This window comes from Macrobrachium rosenbergii, chromosome 22 (genome assembly GCF_040412425.1).
Source record: "Macrobrachium rosenbergii isolate ZJJX-2024 chromosome 22, ASM4041242v1, whole genome shotgun sequence".
NCBI lineage: Eukaryota > Metazoa > Arthropoda > Malacostraca > Decapoda > Palaemonidae > Macrobrachium > Macrobrachium rosenbergii.
This window is the reverse complement of record NC_089762.1, coordinates 14,270,206-14,295,297: the sequence shown is the minus strand read 5'-3', so window position 1 is coordinate 14,295,297 and position 25,092 is coordinate 14,270,206. Positions and strand designations below refer to the sequence as shown.

Here is a 25,092-nt window from a genome sequence, read left to right as displayed (position 1 = left end):
TTCAATCATTTACCTTCATTTTGCAATAAATTGGAAGTCTCTAGCACAATATTTCGATTTATGGTGAATTTTTGAAAAAAACATTTTCCTTATGTCCGCGCGGTAACTCGGCCGAACATCTCAGAATTCTTTCGTCACGTTGTCGTAATGTTTGCACCGTTTTATATTAGTCATTACATAAAGTTTTATATATGAAAATGTGTGCAATTTCATGTACAATACAACAGAAAATAACTCATGGTTGTAGCTTTTATCAGTTTTGAAATATTTTCATATAAATCACGATAAATAGAAAAAATTCTACCTTCCGTCAACTTTAACTCGACCGAAATGGTTGAAAACTGCAATTGTAAGCTAAAACACTTACAGTCTAGTAATATTCAATCAATTAGCTTCATTTTTCAACAGACGGGAAGTCTCTAGCACAATATTTCGATTTATGGTGAATTTTTGAAAAAACATTTTTTTACGTCAGAGCGTTACGAATTCATGCATCATTTTGTGATAATATTTTCTCTGTGTTGCTTTGATCGTTTTACAATTTGTTATATACCAAAATCATCGCAATTTAGTGTACAATACAAAGAAAAAAATAACCCATTAGCTTTAACCGCTTTGCTCACAGCGCGATTTGTATAAAATTATATGTGAAAATTTTTTTTTGCGCTGTCATATATTTCAGTATTTATATATGATAATATTTTTTTCATTTCTGATGGTTGCATACTAAACTTCAGGCAATGACAAAAAAAAAGGAGCCAAAAATGAACTCTTAATCTTAAAAACTAAGCGTGCTGTGATTTTTTGAAAAAAACTTTTTTTCCACTTCGGCGCTAACTCCCGAATGCCGCCGGCATATGGGAGACGTTTTTGTAAATAGAGGCTCGGCGTTTAAGGGTTAAACTCCTGAAATTCTAGATCTCCCATAATCGTGCCTCAGACCTACTGAGGCATCAAAAGGACTGGATCCTTCTTTCCATGAGAGCTTAAACTAAAATCAAATCTGATAAGAGAACACCTGTTGACCCATTTTCAGCTAACAGGAAAGAACCCAAGCTTGATTCTCACCAGGTCAAAAATTTCCCGAAATCATATGACCTCAATGCACAAACCTCTGCTTCGCTAAAAAGAGTTCTTATAAGGACTGACAACCTCTTAGAAGTGATCAGTAGTGATAAACACCGCAAATGAAGGCAAAACTTCTCCGCAAGAAAAACCCTGAACAGTGAGAATTCCTTTAACTCCAAAATGAAAAAACTTGCACAAGGACTAGTCTTTCTCCAGTGCTACCCCCATATTTGGAAAGGGACCCTTAGATTATGAAGTAGTTCTCAATATGTGGCGGCAAGAAAGAAATATCTTAAGAGAGGCTCCCTTTACACAAATTGCATTAAAGCTTTGAACATACACAAGCCACGGCTCAGAGTAAGGTTTTATTTCCACAAAATCATACGTTAACCTCTCCTTACAGAAAGCAATTAACCTCTTCGAGAAGAAATTGTTACCACTTATACACTGGTTGTATATCAGAAACTTGATTCATCAATCAACAAAAGTACAAGCAATTGCCCTCCAACCACAGAAAAGGCAGAATAATAAGTCTTAGCTAATGAAAATAAGCCAGAGAAACCGAGGTAAAGATTACCACACTCAAAGGTGGGAAAACAGCAGTTGATTGCACTGAACTAACTCCAGATAAGCTTCCACAGAGAATTAAAAACTCCTCTTTAATCAGAACCGACAAAACCACTTGTGCACCAGCGATAGGAGCACATGCGATAAAAAGCACACTTACTAGATGTGCAGTCGAAAAGCACACAGATGATAGGCACACAAGTGTATGAGCACCAACTAAAGGTGTACAGGCGATATGAGTGCAAGCTATTCGTGCGCAAGCAAAAACGCACACAAGTGGTAAGCGCACAGGTGTAAGAGCGCAAACTGAGAAACATCACTACCAGTTCAAGTCTGAGACCTGAAGCACCTCCAAAGTCTCAGAGTCCAAGTAAGACATCACAGGAACGTGAAGATTAATAGAACTCGAGTGCTTAGATAGCTGAAGGTAGCGCAGACGCTGGCCGCATATGTGAAGCATGCACTGATGAATGCCGAATATCTGAAGGTAGTGCAAGTGCTATCGGTACAGGAGATAGTCGCATAGGTGACGCATGCACAAGTGAAAACTGCATAAATGAAGCACATGCAGGTCATGAAGAATGAGAGTGGAGCCTTGCGTTCTAACCAACAGAAGAAACCTTTGCATAAGCAGACCACACAGAAGAGATACATAAGGATGTGTGGTATTGTGGTGAAATGCGCAAAACTGTACTACGCGCCGAAGACTGCACGGCACACACCTCTTGCATGCTAATGAATCCCGAGAAACACAGGAAGAGGAAGAACCTGCAGGATCTTTAACCCTAGTCCTAGGCTGTGAACGATCTTTATTAACATTCATTCTACTAACATTATCAGAAAGACAAAAAAAGATCATTACTAACAAAATGTCCTGATGCTGTCAAACTTAAACGTGGTGAAGATGATGGGTGGCTTCTCTTTACACGAGCTATCCTTCGGTGAACAAAGTCTGACGCCTGCACTAACATCAGGCCGACTAGAAGAAGGGTACAATGGGCACAGATCCGCATGGCTTTCTTACATGTCCCAGTTCCGTCACTCCAAGTCATAAGGGAATGAGGGAGTGAGACAGGACGTGCCAAGGACAAGGTAAAAAAGCGGAGGCATTGACCCTTCCTCCAACGTGGGAAACAACCCAAACTTACCTACACTCTCAGGAGGGTTGGTGCAAAAATAAAATAATAATAATAATAATAATAATAATAATAATAATAATAAAATAAAAATAGACCTCACCTATCAAATCTAATGCCCTGAATCGATGGAAAGCTCATTTAGAGTAACAGAGTGAAGAGAAGCAGCAGAGGGCCGAACAAGTTACTAAATGAGAAAACAAACATGACATGCATCCCTTCAAGTTTTACTAGTATTATCCTCTATAGTTGTTTCTACAACCTAACAAGCTCTCTTTGTTAACGATTAATTACAGTACCACATTTTGTTCAATTATGATCATATAGTTATCCAATTATAACTTTTCCCTCAGCAAAACATATCCTGAGGGTAACAAAACTGGAATAATGCCTATTACAGCTACTTTTACCTTACATGATCGTACCGAACGAATATTGAAAAAATAAAAGAACAAACCAACATAAAAACTCAGTGCATCTGCCAAACTCCTACTGCAGCCAGCAACAGAAGTAGACTGAAGGCTACAGGTGTTTGTACCTATTACTCCCCTGGTGGGGGGTAGGGGAAGTAGATAGATAGAAGGATATTCATAGAAACCTGAGTGCTCTTATTTTTTTGTTTTAATCTGTCAAACTTCTGCTGGCGCAGAAGTAAAAGCTATATAATAGAGAGGTAAGGTTCATTTAAAAAAAGTATAGTTTTACATGTAACTCTTACCAAAATAAAGGAAATGTGGTAAGCTGTAACATAAAAAATATAAACCATTTCAAAGTTTTCAAAACTCATGTTTTTTCAAATTTTTAAAAATATCCTGTTGCTAATACTTCCATGCAATGTCTAATAAAAGGATTTTGACAAAGGAAAAATCTATTTCTGGGGAGAGACCTCTGTCACCCGGTGAAATAACCATTCAGCACTTATTTCTAGGTAAATCCATTGCTAAATATACCAGAGAAAAGCTAAATGTCAAGCTGGAGTTACTACCCCCAGTGCGAGCTCCATGAAATGGAGTCGTGTATGTGAAAGGGTGAGATTGTCACAATCACAGGTCTCCGCCCTGTAGACATTCCCGATGTCAAAAGTCCTACCGAGTGAGGTGCCGATATAACGCCCGCACCACTCGCGGACCGACAACACACCAGCGCCACCTACATTCCATTTTTAGCATGCATCGCTTCTGGTAGCTTTTTGCTTTGTGCGCCTTTTTTGTGCCTTATTTTCTGATATCATGGCTTCATCCCAGGATTCGTCATCACCTAAGTTGAGTACCATCTCTTTATTTTATTTTAGGCGGTTGAGGCTCCTTATTTCCCTCTAATTTTGTAATTAGGGGAATTTATAACGCCCGCCTCGATCGCCTTCCTCCCGGCCTCATGTGACCTTCAGTCTCGATGCACGGGTTTTTATCGGCTTCGCTCCCTGCCTTTTATTTATGTTTTTGTGCCTTATGTTTATCCAGCATATTCATAGTGGCTTAATTCATTATTTAATTCTGTTACCCTTCACTGGGGATGTGCGGGTCCTTGTCGCTTAGGCTACGAGTTTCCCCCTCGGGCCTATCCGCTCTTTAACCAGTTTTATATGGATTTTATTTTGGACCCTCACCTCCTCCAGCTCGTGGGTTTATTATTTGAGATGGTACAGTTATGCTTATTAGGTTTATTTTATGCCTTGCGCACGGATACTTTAGATATTTACAGATATCGCGTTGGGTTTGGTTCTCCCTTCTACATGTGTCTTTTATTATTTGATTTATTTCTTTTACACCTTAGTGACGTTAACTATTTAGGCTAGTCTGTTAGATACCGTTTCCCTCCTGAGCTACCTCCCTGACCGCTGGGCGGCTGTGTTAGGTTAGCCTAGGGTTAGGCTATTAGCGATCTGTTCCCTTGGAAGAGAAGGTTAGGTGTGTAGGAGGGCCTCATGGTTGGCGCTTCTCTTTGGTTGTTGTTCGGTTGGAGGTGTTTGGCCTGCGTTTCCTCCCTCCCTATTTCGGCCTTTCCGTTTGGACTACTGAGTCCTAGTAAGGTTAAGCTGGAATAGCGAGGGTCTCTTACGTAGCCTACCCTTGTCCGGACCGCACCTTCGGGACAGTTTCCAGCTTCATGTGTATCCCTCTCTCCTACCACCTTCCCCTGCCTCCCTGCTCTTTTCCCCTTGGTTCGTTTTCACATATTTTGTTAACTTACCAAGGTTTGAGAGCTTTTGCCCTGATCCTTACGTTAACAGCCTACACCCCTTCTCCACATTGATTGGTTCCCCCCTGTTCTCTCTACACAGGATTTCCGACAAAAATATCCTGTTGCTAATACTTCCATGCAATGTCTAATAAATATACAGCTCTTCAAACCTTTTATTTATATAAAAAAAAAAAGGCATGTTGCTGTTCTTCCATGGATCCTCTTAGCAGGAAAGTGGATGATTCAATTAGGTATGTGGTTAAACTTATCAGATGATGGTATGTGAGAGGTGAAACTTGGAATATAATGTGGTCTATGCAAAAGATTTAAAATATAAGATGAAAATCTATGAAAGCAAGAGTTGAAATGTATATACTCGTCAACATGAGTGCTTTATCATACCCTTTATGTTACATTTATTTAATTCCAAGTGCATATCCTCCCAAAAAATCACAAACTTTGTTCCTGATTATTTTAACTATACATATACAAGTTACTAACCTGAGATATGACAGCTATTGGAGTCAAACCCAGTGAAGAGGCTACTTTATGTTCCACCAGATAGAACATATACTCATCATACAAAAGTCTTATCAAATGAAAAGATCCAAACGATGCAGCACTACGGAGAGTTAAATCTCTTATCACCATTGAGCTGTAAAAAGCAAGTTTAAAATTATTACCTAGTAAACTGAAATGTAGTTCAAATTTTAATGCAGGTACACTATATCTATACTGCATTTTAAATAATCTTTATACATCTTTTGGTTACAAACAAAATGTCAGTAAACAGCCAATATTAAAGTCAAGTATGGAATCCTTGATCCAGTTCCCAGATACAGTCGGGCCCCCGTATTCACGGGGGATGCGTACCAGACTCCCCCATGAATAGTTAAAATCCACGAATAGTTAACCATCCACTCTTAAAAAAAAATGCCTATCTTGAAAGTGACAATACGAAATGTATACCTCAAAGTATCATCGTATATCAAATATACCTTAAATTATTATCATATTACTGTATTAATCTTTGAAATTAATACATCATTTCAGTCACCTTAAACACTTTACACTTAAAAATATATGTACGTACTGTATGGCTTACAGCTACATAATCCAGTCCCCCCTATATATTCAGGCACGTACATTTTCTTTCATACAGTTATTATTCAAGCCGTCCTGTTTTCTTTAACAGGGGAAACATTGGTATGTACGTAATTCACGAGAGAGAGAGAGAGAGAGAGAGAGAGAGAGAGAGAGAGAGAGAGAGAGAGAGAGAGAGAGAGAGAGAGAGAGAGAGAGAGAGAGAAACAATATATGTATACAAAGAGAGAGAGAGAGAGAGAGAGAGAGAGAGAGAGAGAGAGAGAGAGAGAGAGAGAGAGAGAGAGAGAGAGAGAACAATATATGTATACATATTAAAAATACAGTGTTTAATAATACGATTACTTACGTAAATCATACGGGTACTCACCGGTGATGAATGTTGATTATAGGTAAATGACGATGAATTAGCCGTGCAGTCCGATGAACGACGATGAAGATATGACTGCACAGCAAAGCAGAGGAGTTACATCACCTCTATGGGTGCCTCTTCCCTAACTTCAGGCAGTTGGGGATGCACTTCTTCACACGATTGGGGAGGCTCTTCTTCAGGCGACTGGGCAGGCATCAGGCACTTCAATCACTTCAGGCACTTCTTCAGGGGTTTGGGGAGGCTTTCGAGGGCCCTTCTTCATCCACCTGATGAACATGGTGATAGGCAGCTGCTGTTGCCGCTTCTTTATGCTGATGAGGGCTTGATTATAGGGCTACAATGCCACATCAAGGGCATTTGAAAACTTTAAGGAGCGTTCCATGTAAGGATCCCATAATGTAGCTGTATCCTGCGCCTCCTTGATTATCCTGTTAGTTGGGGCAGATGTTCCAAAGGCAGGCCCTCATCCTCCTCCTCATCTCCTGAACCTGGTGTGTCTTCTTCCTCGCTGGCAGACTTTGTCAGCTCTTCCAAATCCTGATCCATCAGGGGGTCAGAGTGGGCATCAATGAGGATGCATACTTCATCCTCGGTGATGTCACTGAAGCCTTATCCACCCAGAATCCTCACCACCTGGACCACTTTGTCAATGGCCGAATGTTGAATTTCTTCAGGAGAGAAGCCCTTATAATCATGAACACACTCCAGCCACAACTTCTTCTAGCACACATTCATGGTCTCTTTCTTCCATGTCCTTCAATGATCGATCGATGACAGACATGGCAATCGTGAATTTACGCCAATACTCCTTCAGCGTAAATTCACATCCAGTGTCCATTGCATTCATGAGGTGGGGGGGTGAGGGGAGTTCTGGGTGTAGAGTGCCTTGAAGGCATGGATCACGCCCTGATCCACAGGCTGCAGGAGAGAGGTAGTGTTGGCAGGTAGAAACTCGAGCTGGACTCCGTCGTAAAAAAGATCAACAGGGTGGCCACCAGCATTAACCATAATCAACACCACCTGCAACTCCATACACAAGTCACTGAGATATTGCCGAACTTGAGGAATGAAGCTTTGGACGAACCAGTGATCCTTAGGGGCTTTGGTGACCCAGGCCTTGGGGTTGTGCATCCAAAGCACAGGCAGCAAGTGCTTGGTATAATTCTTGAGGGCCCTGAGGTTTGCAGCCTTGTAAATGAGGCCTGGTTTTAGCATGAAGCCAGCCACATTGCCACATATGATGAGGGTAACCCTATCCTTCTGGGACTTGAATTCAAAGGCTTTCACTTTGTCCTTCATGAGGAATGTCCGGGATGGCATCTTTTTCCAGAACAGGCCAGTCTCGTCCATACTGAACGCCTGTTCTGGATGGTAGCCCTTCTCCTTTATAAGTTTCTTTAAGGTCTCCGCATGTTTCACGGTAGCTTCCATGTCTGCGGAAGCTGCCCCTTAATGCAGAGAAACATTCTTTCATTTGGAACTGCTTCTTAAATCTGTGTAACCACCCCTTGCTGGCCTGAAAAACTTGAAGCGCTGATGAAGTTCCAGCTTGTGCCTCTTCCTCCTCCTCCTCCTCCTCTTCTTCCGTGGTTCATCGAACCCCAAAACTTCTAATTCCCCTTCACTATCACCTTCCTGTGCCTGTACTACTATGTTGCCGCCTTCCGTATCAGTCGAATACTGGTCATTGAGTCATTGCGCTTTTTCATAAATAAGGTTAGAGTCGAGCGGTACATTCTTCTTTCGGCAGTCCTTTATCTAAAACACCAGTGCAGATTCCATCTTCACGATTGTCTTATCCCACACTGTCAAAACTGTTTTTGCACTACCGAAGAAGCTCATACCTACAGCCTTTCGTACCTTGACCTCTTTTTTCTTGATGTAATGCACTGTACTTTCATTCACAAGGAAATGGCAGGCCACCAATGCGAAACTTCTGCCTTCCTTCAACATATCAAGAAGTTTTACCTTCTTCTCGAGCTTTATTACCACCTTCTTATGTTTAGGGGCTTTGCCAGAAGGCTTAGAAGGAGCAGGGCGCTTAGGAGGCATTTTAAGGGCACGATTACGGGAGATACACAAAGATTTTATGCACGGACACATACTGATTTGCTACAAGAGGAATTCGGAAGATGCGTAGTGATGCCTTCCCAGAATTGCCCAACTCGCAGACAAAGTATTGAGACTCCTGCCAATGAGCAACAAATATACAGCCAATGAGTGCCAAGGAAAATGAATGGTGTTCCTGGATTGGCTACTTTGCAGATGACAGCCAATAGCGTGTTGAGTATCATTTCGTCTGGGTACACATACCCAGCATGCATTTTCTTTGCCCAAACTCTCAGATTCGCTGTTGGCTTGGGTGAAACTCTTTTAAGAAAACAAAACTAGTACATGTTGAAGTTTCACTGTTTACATTAATATATTACAGTACTGTAATATTTGAAAATTTGTACCGTAAATCTTTTGTCATTGTAAAAAATGTATTTACAGTAGTCATGAAGATATACTTAGTGCGTAGTACTACTTAACATGAAAATAATCTACAAATATAAACTTACTCTGCTAGTCGCGTATTTTAGGTATGCTCTATGTACTATGTATCAACCTAAAACACTTACAACAAAACATCTATAAAATTTACAGTATGTGCAGAATATCAATGTTGTTATGCACAATACTGTGTACAGTACACATGTACACATATGTACATAATACAGGCAGTCCCTGGTTATCGGCAGCCTCGGTTACTGGCGATCTAGTTTTACGGCGCTTGTCTAGCGACGACGATAACCAGATTTTCGTCCCTGATAACCGGTTAACGGCGCTGATCGCCTCTTATCGGGAGCGCCGCTAGCCTGGGATCAGTGCTATTATCACCGATTTTTGGTTAACGGCGATTTTCGGTTGTCGTCTCGCCATCGGGAACGGAACCCCGCCGATAACCAGGGACTGCCTGTACTGTACTGACAAGTATGGCCAGATGACCCAGCATCACTGCCCAGCTTCGAATATTACACATATCTCTGTTTGCGTGTGTTGTGTACTATACATAGTATTTTATTATTATTATTATGTATTATATTATTATTTAATCTTATTATTTGATATTACTGTACAGGCAGTCCCCGGTTAACGGTGATCCGGTTTTACAGCACTTGCCTAGCAACGTAAATCGGCAATTTTTGGCACCAAAAATCGCCGATTTCCGCTTATCAGCGCCGATAATTGGGTATTGGCGCTAATACATACCTAACACAGGCGCTGGCAACCGAAAATCAGCACTTTTTGACGCCAATAAGCCCTGAAATTCGCCGAAAAACGTGAAAATCGCAGATTTTTGGTTATCACCACACCCTCAGAACGGAACCCTGCGGATAACCAAGGACTGCCTGTATTATATTTAATTTTATTACTATTACTATATTATTATTTAATTTTATTACTATTACTGTATTATTTTTACTGTTATTACAGTACTAATTGTATTCTTAATACTGTTTGAAAATTAGTACCTGTACACATACAACTGCAAAAATTCTGCGAATAGCAAGTATCAGCCAAAGAAAAAATCTTCAAATGAGTGAGTTTTCCCACAAATAATTTGTAGATGGGTTCCACAGATAATTCCACGAATCGCTGAGTCTGCGAATCGTGAGCCGGCAAATCTGGGGGGCCAACTGTACGGATACCGTGTATAATTTTTTAGGAACCCGTAATAGAAGTTTGTTAAAAATTATGCATAGCAGAATCAAGTGTTTTTTATCATACTGGTGTGACTGGTGTAAAGGTTTTTTCCCACAAAGGAACAAACATTGCATCAGTCACATCAATCAGGGACACACCAGCAGCAATACTCCAACCTTCACAATCAACACAACCAAGAAGGTCCCAACATCATAGAATATGAACTTTACAGCAAATACAGCTGGCATCGCAACTGACCAACAACAATTCAACCTGCCTTGACTTTGCTAAGCTTAACCCTTATGGGATGGATTGAGCCTGAGTGTTAAACAATATTACGCACCACTGATATGGTAAGAACGAGGCAAGAGAGAGGTGCCAATACTTCTATGTGCTATAAATTTACTAATGGCAACTTTTATACTGACTTCAGAGTTGGGGCAGTTGCCGCAGACGTCTTTTCAGCCGTCAGTAATGCTTCTGACTTGAAGGGAGAAAGTACTGCATCTCTCTCTCACGAGTCTTTTTGTAAATTTACTTGTAAATATACGATGGGGTTGCTGTTGTGTTTTGTTTTTGTCTTTTACGATAGTATGTTGGTTGTAAATGTAATTTTACAAAGAAAACTGCAAAGAAATACTAGAAAAAGCATGTAAAAAAAAAGTTACTGAATCTTCCTTCTCCTAAATTTACATTAATATTTTTCAACAAATATGCAAAAAATTTGTTACTGCTTTTATTTAGTATCTGTTTTAATATTGTGTGAGCAGTAATAATAATTTTACAAAATACAATAAATTTATTTATCACAAAACATATATAAGTTGGTAAAATTTACGATTGTCTTGTAAATGAGGCCCCACAAGGGGTTGTCAATAGTCATTTTCAACTTCTCATGCAAGGTAGGGAAAATTTTTTAGAATTTTGTTTTTATACAGTGCATATACATGTCATTCTCTTTCCATTGATTTCCCTGGTCTGGGGCACTGCACATTGATAAATTATGCCATCCCTTAAGGGTTAAACAAGCTCCCCTATTATATATACATGTACACCATTGTTTTCTACTCATTCTCTCTGTAGATGACTGAGTGTGTGCATCAAAACAAGAGTTAATTAATAAACAATGAAAGCAGTACTGTATATCTTTCCACGTCCTTTGAAATTTATTATATCATCTCCTGCTGATAAGAACACTTTAAGATAATAGACGAGACTCAGTGTGAGCTAAATGCCATTGAAACAGCAACTGTTTTTTATAACATTCCCCTAAAACATGAACTCCTTCCATATTGTTGTTATTATTATTATTATTACTACTTGGAAGGAGTCCCTCTTTTAGGGCAGTGTTGTTAAAAACAATTGCTATTCCAATGGTGTTAAGCATGTAGGGAGTCTTCTCTATTCTTCTTTCATTGTTTATTTACTCTTACGTCTCAACGCACACGAAAGTGATCATCTATGAGAGAATGTATGAAATTACAAGGTGAGCAGGTATTTATAGCAGGAAAACTGGATTGATGTCTTGGTGGGTTTTTATTGGTCAGCTTTCAGCTCGGAAGGTTGAATTTTTATTGGTCAGTTTCCGCCTCGGGGGATCTAAGTTGTAAAGCCCGCAGGCAATATGAAAACGCATAAACCTGGAAATCCTCTAAGTCCCATCATCAGCCCAATACTGTACCGACACCTATATATAACCTTGCTAAAAAAACTCAACAATCTTGTCACTCCTTATATTCCCAACAGGTAATGTCTGCAGTTGTCTACAGAATTCCTACAGGAACTCTGAAGTTCCCCATCAATAGGAATCATTGCTTTGTTGGATGTTGAGAGCCTTACTAACGTCCCTGTCGATGAAATAATCAGACACATCCTGGACAGAATATATTGATGCGAGGATACCCCAATGTTCAACATCCCCAAGGAGGCCCTGAAAGTCCTTCTTGAGTTCTGTACAAAAAAAGTCCCCTTTCAGGCCACCTATACTGCCAGATAGATGGTGTGGCTAGGGATCCCCATTGGGAGTTCTGTTTGCCAACTTTTACATGGGCATCTTCGAAGTTTTCAGTAAGATCCCCTGCCCCCTTCAATACCACCGCTATATTGATGACACTTTTGTCAGAAACACTGAAGAGTACCTAAAAACCATAAGAAGAACCTTTGAATAGTGCTCGGTCCTTTGCTTTACATGCGAACGTAATACCAGCAGTGTCCTTCCATTCCTGGATGTGTGCATGCAACAGACCTCAACAGGGTATGCCACTACGGTTTACAGAAAACCAACGAATCCGGGCCTCTGCCTTAACTGCCAGAGCAAGTGCCTGGACAGATACAGGCAGTCCCCGTTATTGGCGGGGGTTCCGTTCCCAACAGCGTAACGATGACCGAAAATCGCCGATAACCAAAAATCAGCAATAATAGCGCCGATCCCTTGTTATCAGCGCCGGTAACCTGGGATCAGCACCGTTGAAGTGAGGATCAGCGCTGATAACCAGGGATCGGTGCCGATAACTGGAGATTGGCGCATATCGGTGCCGAAAATCCAGTTATCGTCATCACTAGACAAGTGCCATAAAACCGGATCGCCGATAACCGGGGACTGCCTGTACAAGAAATCTGTGGTGGATACTTTCGTCCGTCATGCACTCACACACTATTCCACCTGGAGAGACACCACCAAGGAGATCGAAACGTCAATACAAACACTCATAAACAATGGGTTCTCTAACAAAATGGTGGAGCAACAAACAAGAGCCACGATAGACAAGTGGTACTGCAATCAAACTTCACTAATGAAGAAAATGAAAATGGTGCTGTTGGAGTCTACAGTCAACCCCTGGTATTCACAGGGGATAGGGACTACAACCACCCACGAATACCGATAATCCACGAATGCTTGAGATCCCCTTTAAAAATGCTTATAACTTCCTATTTTAATAGCTCAAACACCAAATACATAAAAAATGTACATTTAGTCACAAAAATAATATGAAAATACAGTAATTAGTAAATACTGCTCTATGAAAAAATCTGCGAATAGGAAATTTTCCCGCGAACAGCTTGCAGATACATTCCCCAGAAAAATCCGCGAATAGGTGAACCACGAACAAGGCGGGGGTCGACTGTATTTCCGAAACTATATGCACTAAAGACACCTGGAGGATGAAAAAGCCATAAAAAAGATCATAAAAGGAAATTTTACTCCAGTGACAGAAGGTGAAAGAATCCAGGTAATAATTTATTACAAAAATATGAGTACATGCCACCTCATCCTGAAGAACAACCCAGCGCCCCAAGAGACGGATTTGAAAAAAAGTAGTCATCTATGAGCTTGCATGCCCAGTGGATGGATGCCACCACTCATATATCGGGATGACAACTACCACATTACCAAAATGTCTCTTGTGTCATCTACAAGAAAGTGCCATATTCAACCACGACACAACCATGAACACCAGAAAATGGAAGAGTTGATTACTGTAATGCTGTAAAGATTATAGACACAGCAACAGACTGACAATGCCTCTGGTTTCTTGAAGCATTGCATATCATGGGAAACAAGCCCAGCATAAATAAGAGAGAGAGAGAGAGAGAGAGAGAGAGAGAGAGAGAGAGAGAGAGAGAGAGAGAGAGAACGAACCATTACACTGGTAATACCAACGGGAGGTACAGAAACCCCTAGACCTCCACGATTAATACACCGATCCGAATGCCTGCGGGCTTTAAAACTCAGATCCCCTAAAGTGGAAACTGACCCATAATAATTCGACCCACCTGAGGTGAAAGCTGACCAATAAAAATTCGACCCACCAAGACATCAATCCAGTTTCCCACAATAAATACCTGTTCATCTTGTAATTTCATACACCCTCTCATACATGACCACGTGCATGTATCAAGATGTAAGAGTAAATAAACAACGAAAGCAGACTATCTTTTCATGTCCTTTGGAAATTTATTACACCACATTCCTGCAGACAAAGACATAAGAAGAATAGAGAACTCTCTCTACAAGCTTAATGCTGTTGAAACAGCAATTATTATTATTATTATTATTATTATTATTATTATTATTATTATTATTATTATTACGTATTATTATTAATATTAGTATTATTCAGGAATACAAGTGATACCTTTGTTAGCTTTCTTAACATATTAAACTTGGTAGGCAAGTCCCTTGAAGGGTGATGGTTATTTTCTTGAAAGTAATTTTGAGTTGGCATATTTTTCTCACCTTTACAGGTCAATTTAAAATCCATAATTTTATTTCAATCCAACTTTCAAGAAACTTGGTAATTATATATCATGGAGTTGTTGATTATTTTCTCCACTTTTATTTACCTGACTATTTTTCAGGGTCATTTTCTCCAATTTTATTCACATACCTTGACTATTTTCCAAGGTACATACTCTTCGTAAGGGCATAAAACAATTTGGAGAGTGCTTCACCCCCTCCAATTTGCTGAAAATGCTTTGCACATGAACTCCTCTCAAAACCTGACATTCTTACAGTTTATTCCAATAACTTGTATTATTATTTTGACATACAAAATACCTCCATATATTTATTTCTAAGTAAAACCTGTTACTTTAATGCAAAGCAATCGGGTTTATTGAGGCAAATCTTGTCTCCTACCACCACCACCACGTGAATTAAATGCCTGAGATACAGATAGAGTTTAGCATTTCAAAATTATCACTTTTTTCTTTGTAATGGAACTATTAAAAAATGTAATATTTTAGCAAGTTATCTGGACTGTCAAATGCTACGCTAATAAACTTTTAGTGATTGTAAGTGTCATAAATCGACATATTAAAAAATAACCTACCTATAAAATGACCATTTTAAGAGAAACTGGCGAGCTTGTTTTGGAAAATCTGGCTTCCCTTCATGTGGCCTTAACACTTGGGAAACTACAGCCTGTAACCATTCTGCCCACTGTTCTAAGCTGTTCTGCTGCTGAAGGGTAGCTTTGAAATCTTCCTCAAGGCGCTCTACTAATTCCGAGTCACACTGACATACCCATGATGCCTGAAAGTTTAAGTGTAAATTCAGAGAATAAAACTATCAGTCCTTAAGCTTAAATAAGCTTAAAAATGGATTTTAAATGGAAAAAATTCTCCAGAACATAAATGAAGAATATGATTTGTGCCAATACAACTAGGTTCAATTTATCTAGTTCCAACTATCTGAACTATCTGAAAGGCTCAAGCAACCAAACTTCTGATAAATAAGAACTAAATAAAATCTGCTAAAGATTATTCAACAGGTGAAAATTAATGCTCAACCCACTAGCTCTAACTTCATCATTCATGTGTGCACACATATTGAATGAAACACATTAAACAGAGATGAGAGATAGCACTGAAGGGTTATGAATTTCTTTTTCCTGGCTACCTATTCAATAAAAGATTTAACTTTTAACATACATAAAAGCCATCATCAATTCCATTAAATATAGCTGTAGCCTGAGTTGACAATGTCGCATGATAAGCAAAGTGGCTTGTATTTCTGAAGAATCATAACCTTTCCACAATACACATGACATGGGGAAAACATGCAATTCCTAGCAGTGTCTTCTACTATGAAACAAAACACAGAATTCAAACTATTAACTTACTATGCAAAAGATGATAGCCTAAGCTGTGAATAAACCATCAAACCAAGCTTTTCTTGTAAGATACAAAACTTAAGAATGCTATATCTAAGGTTGAAAGGAAGGCATTTCATTAATGACAGAGTTTTTTCAATAATTCACAAGATTCAAACATGCAAAATTTCTGAAATAACTTGTAGTTTCCCTGTGTGTACAAACACTACACTTTTCACATATGAAATCTTTCATGCATGCACTGAACTCGCCATGTACTTGACTAAACAAGGGTGGTACTCAGGTGGAAGTGGGGAACATTACCCCTTGTCCTTTCAGCCCATATTCAGAATGAAAAACTGAAAGGAACATATGCAGGGTTGACAACATGGGTTAAGATTTGTATCCTAAGGAAAAATACGAATTACTTTAAAAATTTTATATTTGTTGCTATGGGGATACAAACACAATGCCTTTTACAGTGTTTTGACCAGAGAGACAGCAGACTGGAAAACCCCTCTGCCAAATGCCAATGAAGAACTATCAATGCGAAGAAAAGAAGGAATGAGAAACACCTGTTTACCACTCCTCCAAGATGTTTGGGAAAGAGAACAAGAAACACAATCAAGTGTTCTACAAGTGATGGAACTTAATTCCATCACTGTTCCAAGAAATGAGAATGAAAACAAAAAACCAAAGTTCTCTGTAGACAGTCTCTACACACTGAGTATGGAAACTTTAATACTTGAAACATGTTTGCTAATCAAGAGAGCAGGGACTAAAATGTCCCTGTACCCAGACATTGTCAGCTGAGTTGAAGTGCATTAACATTCTGCTGCATGGAATGCATAATACAACCATTCCAACAGCTGCAACCAACCACTTGAGCACCTGCACTGCTAAAGGAAGTAAAGTATGAAACACCCCCAACCTTTACTTGAAACATAAGTCAAGAGGGTGGTGTACTGCTCATCCACCACTGAAAGACACTCAACACTCAACCATTCTGAAAACCTGCAACATTAAACATGCTGCAAACCCAATGAGAATAGAGCAGTTTAAACGAAGTGCACCCGAAAGGCACACACCTGAAACGAAAACTCATCCCAGATGCACAGTACTCCTCTCCCCCTTCCTTCTGATGCTTATGAAACCAAAGCAAAACAAAGGGGGAGAGTAAGGAAACCCATACAAAAGTTTCTGTCACTAAAGAAAAATTAAAGCATCCTTAATTATCGCTTTAAAATGAGAAAGGTCAGGAAGTCTGAATCAGGCATTTAACTGCCATATCAGACAGAAACGAACATTAAAAACCTTGTAACTACAGAAGACCTAGGGCCAACTGCCAAGGCCAAGGAGGCTGTTCCTGCCTGGACAGGAACTGTGCCAATACTTCTCTAAGCTCATTAACACAGAGGCCATCTACAAGGCACTCTCTGCTGTCAAGTGTAAGTTCAGGCACTTTAACTACTGCACTGGGACAAGGTTGAACCTCACTTGATGGACCACAATCCTCCATGATGAAAATATGAGAAACTGATCAATATTTGAAGGAGTCATGCCCTTAAAGTGCTACAACTCTATAACTTTAGGGTATCACGATAAGTGAATACCCTTAAAAGAGCCCAAGCTTAGCTAAAGGCAGAAAGTATGTAATATCACTGGGAAAAGACCATCACCATTCCACAACAGCATTGTGAACCAGTAGACAATTCTCCCTTAAGCAAAGTTGAAGTACTTCCCAGATTTATGAAAAATGGATTCTTGAAAGTACTTGTCCCTCAGTCTCACGAAAACAAGACATCCCCCTCTCTATTTGTTGAGTACTCAAGTCATAACCATCAAAAAGATTAGTATAAATGAATCTGTGACACAAACTCGATAGGGAAGAGGTCAAACATTGGTCTCTAACCTCTGGTCATGTTTCCTAACAAGGAACTCATCCATTAGATCAAGGAACTGGTGTTAAACACTTCTGATGGCACTTTTCTCCAAAATCCCTTCTGCCTGTCAACAATACCAAGACATGAAAATTTGGAGAAAGAAGAGAAATTTGTATGGTGTATTAAATAGAGGAAGCCTCCAGCTGTTCCAAAGAATTGCTAAGAAACTAGTTCTGTTTCCTGCAATAGAGGAGGGGAATAGCCACTCTCAGCTTCCTTCCCTGCCCAACAACCTCCTTCCCCTCTATTCCAAACCTGGCAAGCCAGAGGGCGAGAGAAAAAAAAAAGAGTGACTCTATCTTATTTGAGGGAGAAGGATGGGCTTCATGTCTGCTCAAAACTGAACAATTCTGAAGCAAGAAGCAACTCAAAATCAAATTTTGTTTGTGAAAGGAGAGAGAAAAACAAACTAACTCTCATACAGAGAACCAAGGCCTTCCAATGAAATGGTGCCTAAGAGTGCCAGGAAGGTGAATCCTATCATTCGATTCCAATCACCTCCCTAACTGCCATCTTGTACTAAACAGTTCATGAGATAACCAGAAGTCAAGCTACTAAACAGTAAAAAGGAAAGTTGTAAAAGCAGTCTCCAACACCATATACTACCTATGACTATGGCAAGAAGCCCAAGAAGCACATATAGAGTACAATACCCAAAGGTCCACTCCATACATAAGACTGGGCATGGACGAAGTCATAGTCACTCCCTTGGATATTTATCTCACAATGAACAAAAGAAACTCCAAAAATTGCCACTCCTGTGCAGTCTGCAATAGATCTGGAAAAATGGGAATGGCCGTTCCCATCCTATCCTTGAAGGCCCATGCTGCTCCTCCCTCAACCAAAGGAAAAGAACCAATGTAATTCTGCTTCCTTAGATGTTCCCAATAAACCAGACAAGTCTCTCATTGGAAAATGTATGAACTGCAGTGGAGTTGTTGCCAGAACCCTATCCCGACTTAAACACTGCCACCCCATTGCTTCAAGGCTTGGTAAAACCGAGAAAGGAGAGAAACAAGACCTAGCACCCCTCCTCCAACTCCCCTACCCGCTGCATAGCCACCCACATCCTTAAGAAGCAAAAAGTTCAAAGAACTATCCTTGGAAAAGGACTAATTGGACCACACATGCTCTGGAGAGGGTGAACGTTTTGAGCATGATTAAGTTGAACAGTCTCAACTTGATGTGAGCCCAAGAGCTCACTGAGAGACGAGAAAAGAACTCGTGTCTAATCAGGCTGGCACTGCAATGCCGACCTTACCTGGGGAGAGCTGACTACTGTCAATGTTTGTGTGCCCCCACCCCTCGCCAAGGGGGAGAGCGCTTGGAAGAAGCCAATGAAGACTTCTTACATGATGACTAGAATTCCCTATCCTGATACTAACCTGCTCAGGAAAAGAGTGGGGTTCAGGTGAAAATAGACAATGACAGAAGACAAAGACAAAGCAGAGTGCTAACAGCTCTCCCACTCTTTGCTCTGCTGTCCTTACTTGCCTCACACCACAGGGTTTGTCTAGTCAAGAACCAAAGACTAAGTCACACCCATTAGAAGAATCTTACCGGGAAGGACTACTGAATCCAGAAAACCCTTTCTTAATGCAGCATTCAATAAAGTTGAGACCATTGTAACCATGAGTGACTACCTCAGGAGATCATGAGTGCCTTCTTCCTCTGACTAATTAAACTTGGAAAACAGTGACAGAAAGGCTGCCTAATGCTGGCAAACCAAACTCCCACAGGAACTTCTGTGAAGTAAGCCTTCACAGAAGTTCCTGTGAAAAGTTAATATTACAGTCCGACTCTTAAATCTGGGAGTCCGTGGTCCGGCAGCTCCCATGACCAGGAACTTTTTTGAATCAGCTGCTATTAGTTCCTGAGCAGCTATGAGGGCAGTGCCATGCGTAATTTCAACTTTTAGATTTTATCAGATTTTGGAGCTGAAGCTTACTCCGTAAATACACAAGCTTAGTTTATTTCCAACGAAAATGTTCTGTGAAACTCCAAAATATAAAGCATACACAAGAACTGTAATTCGCGTATGTACTCATGTATAGTGAGATGTATTTTCAGTATATTACACTAGGCTACACTTTCCATGCCTGTCTGGTTTAGTAGGCACCATAGATATTGCATATTATATTGAGTTAGCTTTTAAATAGACCTAGAGGCAAAAGTTCATTAGGTTAAATGCAAATCTTCATACATTAAATCAGGCTTACCAACCTTGTAACTTGTCTAAGAATTCATTACAATTTCTTATAATTAACAAGCACTTACTACTGAGTGCAAGACACTGGTATGAACAACAGCAAGGACTGACATAAGCATCTGAACTGAGAAACAGTCATTTGCCGATGTCAGTTACCGTACCTAACACGTTTATTGAGGATTGCGTTACAGTTGACGCCTTGTTAAAAATGTGCTAATTTTCAACGGTGACTTCCATACATAAAAATAAATCTTTCTTCATCCCTCACAAAATGGAGAGGAAAGTGTTATGAAAGTATGCCACTAAATTTAAGGTTGTAGCTGTGGCTGAAGAAACGAATAATGTGCAGGCCAAAAAACATTTTGGAAGAGGCAAAAGCAACGTCCGTTACTGTCAAAATCACATCTTTACTTCATTTAATTTACTGAATCTATAAATAAAGTAAGTTGCATTTTTAAACCCAGCTTTGATAATTTACGAAAAAAATTAATCTCTGAAATGCATTTCATTTAGCAATTAATGGCCGTGATAATGTTTGTAAAATGCAAGCAACTAATGATTTTAAGAAAGTAAACATTACCAGAATGCAATTGGCACCTGATCGCTATGTTCATAAATCATAATATGATAAATGACAAAAATGTGTGAAATATAATTGCATACAGTATGCAGAACAGTTTTTATTAAAACTGTCATTATTCTTAGTACAACTGTATTATTTGACTTTTCCAAATGGGTGTCTGTCTGAGTAACAACCTAACCGGGTCTCTCTCTCTCTCTCTCTCTCTCTCTCTCTCTCTCTCTCTCTCTCTCTCTCTCTCTCTCTCTCTCTCTCTCTCTCTCTCTCTCTCTCTCAAACATGGTGCAGGTTTAAAGAAACAGAAGCAGCAGATTTTTTAGCTTTTGCTGAAAATGAAATCCAGAAACGTTTGAAGTGCCAGAAAACACTGAAAGGTGCCAGATCAGAATTCAACAGTGCCCTTATAGAAGTGGTTTAAGTTCCAATGTAGCAAAGGTGTAAGCATTTCCAGAAATATGCTTATGGAGCAGGCCAGAATTTTCATAAGGAACTAAACCTAACAAATGGCAGTGATTATTCATAAGCTTTGTTCTACTTTTGATAACTCAGCAATATGTATGTAGAATGAGCTGGCATGACTGTTTACATAGCGGGTTTTTTAGGGGTAATTTCTGTCATTTGGGATTTTCTGTGGTTTGGCAGTGGCTTGGTCCCAAGGGTGCTGATTTAAAGAGTTGGGACTGTATTAGTATATAACTCAAGAGAATGACACAGCTGCTGATGAACCCTTCATCAGAAGCTGCTATGTTCCCAGCAAAAGCAATTACAAGGTCAACCACAGCCTAAAACATAGTTGGTCTTGTCTGTTCTTTACTAAGACAAGAACCAACAAAAAATGCAAAAGCATTAGCACTTTCAGGCACAAAAAGGCATCAGTAACATAAGAAAGTACTTAGTATTGATAGAACAAAAAAGGTAAAAGATTCATGCAAATGAAACAACCCGCACATGTAAAAAACATGTCTGAACTCTTACTGTGGCTGGAAGGTCAATGGGTAGGGTAGGCTGAGTGAGATCAGGTATCCCCTCTCTCACATCTCCATCTGGACATCACCCTTGTTTAGTCAGTAAATGGCTGGTCTAGCGCATGCATGGAAGACTACTCCATATAAGAAAGGTGTGGTGTTTATATCCCCGTAGGAACAAAGTAATTTACATCAGCCTAAAGAAAACCAAGTGTACAAAATGTTCACAACATCTGTTCTTGCAAGATGTACTTACCCAAGGAATATGGTGTCGTAGCTTGAAATGATTCACTCAACTTGGCCTATTTTAACTGTGTTATTACAAAAATCTTTTACAGCTTAAGAGTAACAAGCCTCATAATATTTATGCAATCTCTTAATCAGCCTGGGCTTAGCTGTCCAATTTATTCCAAGCTAACTGTATCTCAAAATTACAACTTATCTTGACAATTTGTACATATGATATTCTTTATGCCATTACCAGTTAGTATTTCAAACTACATTTGTCCTTATGGTACAACTGACAGTTCTGTTTGCTATCATGTACTGTATATTATTTTCCTTAGTCTGTGTGTAATTTCTAAACTTCACTGAACTGAAAAATATGAATACTGTGTTAATATGACTGAATGTACACTAAGGCTAGCCTACACCAGTTCTTTTATATTCATTACTATACCAAAGATTACACAATTTTTGAAATTCTTCATAAAGTTTGAACAACTCTACAAACTGGCCTAATTCTAATTATTTATAAATGTAAAATTAAAACTGGTTCAAATGAAGTAATTCAGGAAAAAATTTCTTGTTTGGACAAAATGAAAAATAAATATAATACATCTGTACTGTATATGGTATTTCATTCCTCCAAACAGACTGCTGTACTACTTTATTCTCAGGTATCCTGATTTCCAGTTCTCCATTACCCCCTTAAGTCACAAGAAGTCTGGTAGCAGAGACAGTACTGTTCATAAAAGAAAGCTTTATAAAAGTTTTGATGATTATCTATCAAAACAAAGGGATTATCAGAAAATTTTGTGCTTAAAAATTAAAAAAGTTTGCATAATTGCCACAGATTAGGCTCTTCAAACCATAGCCAATAAGAACCAACCAATAAAAAATAACTATAACAACAAAGCTTACCTGTTCCTGAACATTGTGAAAATCCACTCTGTTCAGGTCTGCCAACATCTGAGAAATTTGAGAAGAATTTTGAAGAACAGCACGAGCTGCCTGGGCTAAATGATTCAAAGAAGTATAACGTCGTAAAGTCTGGGCAAATGATGATACAGCTGATACCTGGAAAAATAAATGATCTCATTTTGCTACTAATGAAATCAGAAAAAATAAAAATATTGTAACCTGTCACCACAAAAAGTAAAAATACTCTATCCTTTGCATTATGAAAAATAATATTTCCTTCTGTATTATCCATGTGTCATCAAATGTTTTTGCTATCCTTAACTGCTTACTATAGATTTATTCATTGGTTTTACAGTCAAGCTAGCTATTAAGAGAAGAAATAACAAACAGAAAAGAAACAAACATTACAAAACAAAGTTAGATTACTGTCACATATGATACATGAAGCAATTAAGGTAAAAGACCAAAAACAAAGTACAAAATTCAGCTACAACATTAACAAACTTAAAGTTTTTATATCATCAAAATACTTAATGTCTGTAAAGCAGTGAGAGCAAAATTCCAAGCAATAAAAGTACGAGAAATTTTACTGACAGAAAAACAAAAACATCATGAAAATCAGTCAGATTAATTGGGCTAGGCAAGTACAGCAAATAAGTTGTCTGACCAACATTCTATGACTAAACGAGCTTATCAAAAACAATAAAAAGTGTAGCATGCATTTTTTTAATGTTTTTTAAAACAAAAACCTTGCAATCATTCCAAAACAACTAGATACGAAAGAACAATTTTGTCTTTTCGCATAAAATTTCCATGGGCAGTTCCCAGGTTACGTCAGTCTCAGCTAACGTCATTCTGAGCTTACAGTGCTTTTCAAATACCCTATATACTATATTTGTAAAAAAAAATCAGTTACAGAGGATGTTCCCAGGTTACGTCGTTTCAGTCTCATGGTGCGCTGTAAGCAATGGAAGAATATTTGTATATTTTTGGAGGAAATTCTACAAAATCATTGCTGTCCACCTCACCAGAAGCAACATAAATTCAACTGGGAAGTTTTCAAGACAACCAAAGTAATAAAGGTAATGCTTTCATCACTTTATTTCTCATCTTTAGCAATTTTTTAATATGGTGTTCCGGCTTGCGTTGTTTTCCAGCTTACGTCACGCTACAGGAATGGAGCCCCCAACGTAACCTGGGGACTGCCTGTATGCAGAAAAAATATGTTTGTGATAATGTAAAGCAATCTTTTAAGGAAACCAAATACTGTACTGTAATAACAACACTTTCTCTGGTTTCACCTTGATGTTAACAATATCTGGAGGGCACCCAAGCATGGCATTCGATAACCATGCTTCAAGACTTTTGGCAAAATTTCTAATAGCTTGAGTGAGGCTTGATGGGATGGATCTCAGGACATCTGGGATTAAAACCTCTACCAAATTTTGATAGAACTGATAGTCAAAACTTCTTACAAACTCCAAAACAGGTGGAGAGCGCAACAGAGCCTGAAAAAATAAAAAAAAACTTTAGTTTAAACTGAAACTGATAAGTGTGAGCTCCTTTTGATGTTAACTTAATCTTTTTCTTTATTTAATACATCTGTTATCCTATAGTAGGTGTAGAAAAGGGACACTACAGCATACTGTATACAGTATTATCAAAATATTTTCAGATTATACATGAGACTGAATACCAAATCAGATGGAAAACTTTTATCAAACATAACTTGGAGAATTACACAGTCTAAGGAAAACAGAGAAAGAGAGAGAGAGAGAGAGAGACAGAGAGAATGGGAAACCAGTATGTGCATACTTTACCTAACATGATACATGCATGTATGTATACACACAGGCTAAGCTTCCACATTGACTTTATGTACCAAAAACATGTAACTTTGTTTAATTAAACTAACTTACAATCATATTCCAATACACAAACTTCAAATAATACTGTACAGTACCTTATATTTAGCCTACAATTTTATTTTTGCCTTAATTTTTTTTTTTTTTTTTTTTGCCAATTTAAGCACCCATAAATTCATTGTCACTGTTAGAGGTGGAGGATACAGAGATGAGTGTTATAACATGTTTTCTGCTATACCTATACAACCTTTGTTTTTCTTTTGTAAATTACAATAGAATTACAGTGAACCCCCGTATTCGCGGGGGATGCGTCCCACACCCCCCCGCGAATGGGTCAAATCCACGAATGCTTAAAACCCCTCTAAAAACACTTAGAACTGCCCATTTTGATAGCTTAAACACAGAAAAACCCTGTAAAAATGCTTATACCTGAATATTTTAATAGTTTTATCACAAAAAGTGCATTTATTCATAAAAATTATATGAAAATACAGTAATTAGTGAATATTTCTCAGTGAAAAATACCGCGAATCAGCGAATTTTCCGCGAATGATGGCTAGATATGTTCCACAGAGAAACCCGCTAATGCATGAGTCCGCGAACGTTGACAACGCGAATACAGGGGGTTCACTGTATTGCTAAAAAGACCTTTCCTGCTGTACTAAATGCATGCTTTG

At 38.9% G+C, this 25,092-nt stretch overlaps 1 protein-coding gene across 19 annotated transcripts in view; it reads right to left on the bottom strand.

The window, feature by feature from the left end:
- Positions 1 to 25,092, bottom strand: part of LOC136850589 (DNA-binding protein RFX2-like) — a 447,592-nt gene that overhangs the window by 33,891 nt on the left and 388,609 nt on the right. For all 19 annotated transcript variants that reach the window (XM_067124238.1, XM_067124244.1, XM_067124246.1 and 16 more), the window contains 4 exons: positions 23,852 to 24,058; positions 22,551 to 22,706; positions 14,949 to 15,151; positions 5,454 to 5,607 (listed from right to left, as the gene is read on the bottom strand). In XM_067124238.1, coding sequence (XP_066980339.1) covers positions 5,454 to 5,607; positions 14,949 to 15,151; positions 22,551 to 22,706; positions 23,852 to 24,058 — 720 coding nt within the window. The remainder of the gene's footprint in view (positions 1 to 5,453; positions 5,608 to 14,948; positions 15,152 to 22,550; positions 22,707 to 23,851; positions 24,059 to 25,092) is intronic.